We start from the raw sequence: 7658 nt of genomic DNA, 5'->3' as shown, positions 1-7658 counted from the left end.
AGATGTGTTTATGGAGTAATGGAGGAAGAGAGAAAGAAATGGGTAGAATGAATTAGGGTGATGGATATGGGAAAAGAATAAAGAAAACAAGGGAAAATGGAGGAATTGATAGGGGTTTGTGATGAGAATTATGGGAAAAAGAAGAAAGAAGAATGGGGGTTTCTTTGTGAGTGTTAGAGAGATGATGAAATGGAGACTTTAAATATACTATGTATGCTGAAATTGTAGGCCGCGGCCTACGAAAACACCTGACGTCGTTTTCTTTTTTTTTTCTGAAAAATCTCGTGTGTCGCAGCCTACCACGCCCTGGAGCAATTTTTTGGAGAAAAGGACCGCAGCTTGCAAATAGTGTGCCGCAGCCTGAGAAGCCTGCTTTCGGAAATTCAGTTCGTAGGTCGCGGCTTGCAAATGGTGTGCCACGACCTATTAAGCCTCTAAACCCTTCATTCATTTTTTTTTTCATAAAAGAGCCGCAGCCTAAGTCCCTTTCCCTTTTTTTTTCAAACTTTTTCATTTTTTTTTCACGATTTTCACAGTTCTAAGTATAGAAATTAAACTAAAATTACCTCAACAAAAACAAAAATAAAAATAAAAACATAATGTTCAATTTAAATAAAGAAAAAAAACAATAATAATGAAAAGAAACTAATTTACAAAGTAGCTAAGTTTATCATCGCTAGCTCGACTTAATGCTTCATTCATCAACATATACTAGGTCAATGAGATGAATCACAGCAGCTTGTTCTTCCTCCATTGATTCATAATATGGCTTTAATCTCTGACCATTCACCTTGAATGACTTTTCGATACTTGGACTTACAACTTTGACCGCTCCATGAAGAAAAACCTTGGTAACAATGAACGGACCTAACCAACGAGACTTCAACTTCCCAGGAAAAAGTTTAAGGCGAGAGTGATACATGAAAACTTTCTGACCTTCCACAAAACTATTCCGAAGAATATGTTTGTCATGAAAAGCTTTGGTTTTCTCCTTGTAGATTCTTGAACTCTCATATGCTTCATTGCGTATTTCTTCTAGCTCATGCAATTGAAGCATTATTTGTTGTCCTACAGTAACCATGTCCATGTTACACTTCTTTACAGCCCACCAAGCCTTATGCTCTAGCTCTACCAGTAGATGGCAAGGCTTCCCATACACCAACCGATAAGGTGACATACCGATAGGTGTTTTATATGTCGTACGATACGCCCACAAGGCATCATCAAGCCTTGTACTCCAATCTTTTCGGTTTGGATTTATAGTTTTCTCAAGAATCAATTTGATTTCACGATTAGAAACCTCCGATTGCCCGTTGGCTTGTGGATGATAAGAAACTGTCACCTTGTGAGTTACACTATAGCATCGAAACAATGCTTCTATACTCTTGTTACAAAAATGAGTGCCTCGATCACTAAGTATAGCCTTAGGTGTACCAAAACGCACAAAAATGTTGGAGCGAATGAAATCCACTAATGTTTTTGAATAATTCGTTCTAGTTGCAATTTCTTCCACCCATTTAGACACGTAGTCTACTGCCAAAAGAATATATTCATAGCCAAAAGAGGATGGGAACGGTCCCATGAAATCCATACCCCAAACATCAAAGATCTCAAGAATAAAAATAGGAGTTTGAGGCATTTGATCCTTGGCCATTATGTTACCAACTCGTTGACAACGATCACATGCCTTACAATAAGCATAAGAATCTTTGAAAATTGTGGGCCAATAGAAACCACTGTCAAATATCTTACGAGCTGTCCTCTTGGGTCCAAAGTGTCCACCACAAGCATAAGCATGACAAAAAGCAAGGATGGAACGAAATTCAGATTCAGGTACACACCTTTGAATGATTTGATCAGTACAATGCTTCCAAAGATAAGGTTCATCCCATATGTAGTGGCGAGCATCATGCTTGATCTTTATCTGTTGTGCTTATGTGAGATCACTTGGTAACTCCTTTGAAGCAAGGTAGTTTACAATGTCAGCATACCAAGGAATAACTTCTTGCATGGCGAGGAGTTGCTCATCCGAAAATTTTTCTTCTATGGGCAAATTATCTTCATCCCGAATAAGACGACTCAAGTGATCCGCCACCCTATTCTCATAACCCTTTTTATCTTTTATCTCTAAATCAAACTCTTGAAGAAGTAGAATCCACCAGATCAGTCGAGGCTTGGCTTCTTTCTTTGCCAATAAATAGCGAAGAGTAGCATGGTCGGTATAAACAATCACTTTAGTTCCAATCAAGTATGACCGAAACCTTTCCAAGGAAAAAATGACCGCCAAGAGCTCTTTTTCAGTGGTGGAATAATTAAGTTGAGCATCATTAAGAGTGCGAGAAACATAATATATAACATGAGGAAGCTTGTCAACTCACTGCCCAAGAACAGCACCCACGGCATAATTACTTGCATCGCACATGAGTTCAAAAGGTAGCTCCCAATTTGGTGGCTGAATTATGGGAGTTGTAGTCAATGACTCTTTTAATAAGTTGAAAGCCACTAAACATTTTTCATTAAACTCGAACTTTACATCTTTTTGAAGAAGGTTGCATAATGGTGTGGAAATTTTAGAGAAATCCTTTATAAATCTTCGATAGAACCCAACATGCCCAAGGAATGATCTCACTTCTTTCACACTAGTCAGAGATGGTAGAGAATGAATTAAATCAATCTTTGCCTTATCAACCTCTATTCCCTTGACTGAAATCACATGACCAAAACTATACCTTGGTTTACCATAAAATGAAAATTTTCCCAATTAAGCACAAGGTTAGTTTCAATACACCGCTGGAGTACCAAAGTGAGATTATGAAGGCAACGATCAAATGAGTCACCATAAACACTAAAATCATCCATAAAAACCTCAATGAGGTTTTCAATATATTATGAAAAAAATGCTTATCATACATCGTTGAAATGTGGCAGGAGCATTACATAACCCAAACGGCATACGTCGGAAAGCGAATGTACCAAAAGGGCATGTGAAGGTTGTCTTCTCTTGATCTTCAGGAGCTATAACTATCTGATTATATCCCGAATAACCGTCAAGAAAACAATAATAAGGATGACCCGCTAACCTCTCAAGCATCTGATCAATGAAAGGTAATGGAAAGTGATCTCTACAGGTTGTCGCATTCAACATTCGGTAGTCTATACAAACTTGCCACCCGGTTTGCATTCTTTTTGGTACCAGCTCGTTTTCATCGTTCTTTACCACTGTGATTCCAGACTTCTTTGTCACTACTTGAACAGGACTCACCCATTGACAGTCTGAAATTGGGTAAATAATACCCACACTACAGAGCTTCAGTATCTCCTTTTTCACAACCTCCATCATAGGTGGATTTAATCTCCGTTGTGCCTCACGTGTTGGCTGACCCTTCTTCAAGTAAAATTTGGTGCATGCACATAGAAGGGCTAATCCCCTTAATATCAGCAATAGACCAACTAATGGCTGTTTTATATTCATTGAGTACTCTCATTAATTTTTCTTCTTGGACTTGGTTGAGATTTCTTGCAATTATAACTGGAAGTGTCTCGTTCTTCCCCAAGTAAACATATTTGAGATGCTCCGAAAGTGGCTTCAATTCAAGTGTAGGAGCTTGAATAATTGATGGCTGAAATTTCTCATTAGAAATCAGAAAATTAAGAAATGCAACCTTCTTAAAAGTCTTGTCAAAACCACTATTGAGTGTGGTTATGACATCCATGATCTCATGATACAAATCTTCATCGGTCAACACAAGATGGTCTCTCAACGCAACCTCCAAACAATCTTCACTATGCAAATCTAAAACTCGTTGAGAAAGGATATCCAACACATCAAGAGAGTAAACAGCATGCACATCACTTGGATATCTCATAGCCTCAAAAATATTAAATCGAATAGTCTCCTTATCAAATTCCATGGTCAACGTACTGTCATGCACATCAATCCTAGTTCTCGCAGTTTTCATAAATGGTCTCCCCAACAAAATTGGAGTGGATCATGGAATAGATTCATCTTCCATATCAAGAAGATTCAATGAAGCATAAATGGAGAATGGCATGACATTGATAGAGGCTCCCAAATCCAACATACAACACTCAATTCTTTTATTACCAATAGTGCAAGGGATAGTAAAAGTACCAAGATCCTTACACTTTGGTGGAAGCTTCTTTTGAAGAACTACGGAAACATTCTCCCCCACACTAACTTTTTCATTACCCCTCAACTTACGCTTATTAGTGCACAGCTCTTTCAAAAACTTGGCATAGTGCGGCACTTGTTTAATAGCGTCAAGAAGAGGAATATTCACTTCTACCTTTTGGAATGTATCAAGAATTTCCTTGTCAACCTCTTCCTTTTATGTCTTCTTTAGTATGCTTGGGAATGGAGGTGGAATGACAAAAGTAGGCTTAGGGCTTAGTTGTGTAGGGGTGGTTGGCTTTGGAGGAACATCTTCATTAACTGAGCAATCAACTTGTGGCTTGGATGACAATTTATGGGCATTGGAGGACTAGGTGGATCGTCTTGCGTCCCACTTCGCAAAGTTACTGCACTAGCATTCTCCTTGGGAGTCATCTCAAGTTATGAAGGCAATTTATTTGACAGATGAGCTTCCAACCTGTTATATGATGCTGCTAATTGTCCCACCTAATTCTCCAAACTTTTGATGGAAGCTTGGGTGGTTTTATGAAATTGAAGAGCATTTGTAGCAAGTGCATTGATTAAATCCTCAATAGAAGGTTTGGCACTTAGTGGTGGAACAGCTTGCGGTGCTTGGATGGTCTAGGTACAAAATTATTTTGAGACCGTTGTTGCATAGTGAAACCAGGTGGTCTCGCTGATGTTGGTTGTGGAGAAATTTGTTGTTGATTCCCATAACGAATATTTGGATGATCACGCCAGCCAGGATTATAAGTTTGTGAAAATGGTTCATAATACATCTGACGTAATTGACCAGGGAAATTTCCTACAGCGTTAACACCCTCAGTTTCTCCCTCCACTAGAGTAGGGCAAGTATCAGTAGCGTGCCCCACAACTTGACAGATTCCACATGGCCGCACCTGTTGGCCTAAGGCTAGTTGTTGGTCCACTGCAGTTAATTGAGCCAATTGTTGACCCAGCTGATTAGCATTAGAGGTGATCACTTCATTAGCTGATTTGGGTGGTGGAATAGGATCTTGGCGAATGCCAAACTGTTGTGAGTTAGCAGCCATATTAGAAATCAAGATCCTGGCTGCAGCAGGAGTCTTATCAACTAGTGCACCCCCACTGGCTGCATCAATCATACTCCTATCCAGTGATTGTAATCCTTCATAAAATTATTGAATGAGGATTTGTTCACTTATCTGATGATGAGGGCAACTAGCATACAACCTCTTAAATCTCTCCCAATATTCATACAAAGACTCTCATGTATACTACCTTATACCACAGATCTCTTTCCTGATGCTTCCAACTTTAGATGCTGGAAAGTATTGTTCTAGGAACATAGTCTTCATACCATTCCAAGTTTCAACAGTACCAGGTGGAAGATAGTACAACCACTCTTTAGCTGCATCCTTTAGGGAGAAAGGAAAAGCTCGCAGCTTAATTTTTTCCTCAGTCACTGCAGTGGGTTTCATACTAGAACAGACAATATGAAACTCCTTCAAATGTTTATTCGGATCCTCACCAGGCAGCCCATGGAAAGAATGCAATAAGTGGATGAGGCCCGATTTTAGCTCAAAGTTTACATCCAACGGTGGATACTGGATGCAAAGTGGGTTTTGGTCAAGATTTGGCGCTGCCAACTCTTTCAATGTCCTTTGCTGGGCCATTGTTCTCTAGGATCGAACTGAATCGTCAGAATCAGATTTGTTGTCAGACGGTAATGGCACTTTAACAGGATTGAGACGTTGAAAGAGAGGATTATTGATAATAATCCTTGAAGAACGAGAAGCTGACGATGACTCAAGATATTGTTTAAGCTGAGATAACATTTCTTGAGTATCATCTTCACCAGACATATACACCTGATAATTCCACAGTAAAAACTAATTAGTCACAAATAAATAAATTTGAATAAAAAAGAGAATAACAATAGTCCTCGGCAACGGCGCCAAAAATTTGATGGTTGTCGTATACCACACAAATTTGATGATTTTTCTTTCAATAATTCCAATTATTTCAGTATAATAGCAAGCACAGGTCGAACCCATGAGGACTATCGTTCTCTTTATTATTCAAGAATTAACACTAAAACTTAAAAGGGGATTTTGATTTTTAACTCAAAATCAAATAACATAAACTAGAAAGCAATTAAAGATTGATATTACGATATTAAGAAACAATTAAAGGTTAATATCCACCCTCAACAATCATTCCTAATCACTAATAATAAATATTATTCCGATTTCTCAATTAAACTATTAACCCCGCAGATAACGCTGAAGCAGTCAATTATCCCAGTCTCCCTATTATAAGTAATCAAGGCGAAGCGCTCAATAATTAACTCTTTTATCTAAGCAATAAATCTATGAAGCATACAATCTATTTAACTTAGATAAAGCATTAAGTCCTATGGAAACAAGTTAATCTAGGAAATAAATTAATGAAGCATATAATTCATTTAACCTAGGTTCTATTTTTCATCACAATCAATAATTCTTTTGACATCACTATCAATTGCAATTTATCACACACACTTAGAATCCTAAAATATTAGGTGAGCAGTAATTCTAAGATGACAATTGAATAATGCAAAACCTTAATTAGTTGGCCACCTAACAAGAAATCACAAAAGTCATAACATTCAATTGGAAAAATAGAAACAATCTAATATTGAGAGAAATTAAAGAGCAATATTCATTATCAATAATCAAGAATTCATGTCTTGGGTTTTGATTTAACCCTTAACCTAAAAAGAACCTACTCCATAATAGTAATTATAATCACAAACATAATTATAATTAAAATTAAAGAGATTAAGGAAAGAAAAGAAACTAGATTGATGAACAAGAGTAATGTAGTCTTGTAGTCTTCTCTTCAGCCCTTTCTCAGTCTTTTTCTCTCTTAAACCGTCATAAAAATCTCTCTCAAATTAACCCTAATCATCCTTTATAGTCTCAATTAAATTCTAATTAAAAAGTAATAAAAAAATCTGAAAACGACGTCGCAAGCCGCGGCCTGAGAAATGCGAGCCGCGACCTAGAACAAAATCTGTGCACAAATCTGTCACTCAGGCAGGGGCCTGAAAATTATGAGCAGCGACCTGAATTTTATGCGTAGTGGCCTGTCTGGAAGAAAAAATTCTGAAACTGCAATTCTATTTAAAATGCCACGGCCTGAGTTTTATGAGCCACGGCCTACCTCCAATTTCTTCAATTCTTGATCTTAGATAGCTTGCATGTTGCCACCACTTCCACATTTCAATCCCGAAAGCTTTGAATACTCCTAAAACTTTATTTTAACTACACTTGCCATCAAAATGTCAGATTTATCATCATAAAACACAACGTAGAAAATATGTTGTAGAATCACGAAACTTAGTTAAAACTATTAAAAGTGCTATCATAACACCATCCAAGCATAGAAAAACTTAACAAATATTAATACAAAAATGACCTTATCAGTAGGGGACGAATCTAAGCATCGCGAAGCCCCATTAAGACACCAACATTGTTAAATA

The 7658-nt window shown here is 37.6% G+C and overlaps 1 protein-coding gene and 1 non-coding gene across 2 annotated transcripts; one reads left to right on the top strand and one right to left on the bottom strand.

Moving 5' to 3' along the window:
* Positions 1-694: 694 nt before the first annotated feature.
* LOC133795852 (uncharacterized) lies at positions 695-1177 on the bottom strand. The gene has a single exon (XM_062233306.1). The coding sequence runs from the start codon at positions 1175-1177 to the stop codon at positions 695-697; it is 483 nt and encodes a 160-aa protein (XP_062089290.1).
* A 4158-nt stretch (positions 1178-5335) lies between these two features.
* On the top strand, positions 5336-5442 carry LOC133799049 (small nucleolar RNA R71). Its single transcript, XR_009876257.1, has one exon. It is a non-coding gene; the product is annotated as a small nucleolar RNA R71 (small nucleolar RNA).
* Positions 5443-7658: the final 2216 nt, after the last annotated feature.

This window comes from Humulus lupulus, chromosome 8 (genome assembly GCF_963169125.1).
Source record: "Humulus lupulus chromosome 8, drHumLupu1.1, whole genome shotgun sequence".
NCBI lineage: Eukaryota > Viridiplantae > Streptophyta > Magnoliopsida > Rosales > Cannabaceae > Humulus > Humulus lupulus.
Note: the sequence above shows the minus strand (reverse complement) of the source record. Positions and strands in the feature narration are given on the sequence as shown.

Coding starts and splice junctions, on each gene's coding strand:
- LOC133795852 (XM_062233306.1), bottom strand. CDS start 1,177: ATGTCACCTTATCGGTTGGTGTATGGGAAGCCTTGCCATCTACTGGTA.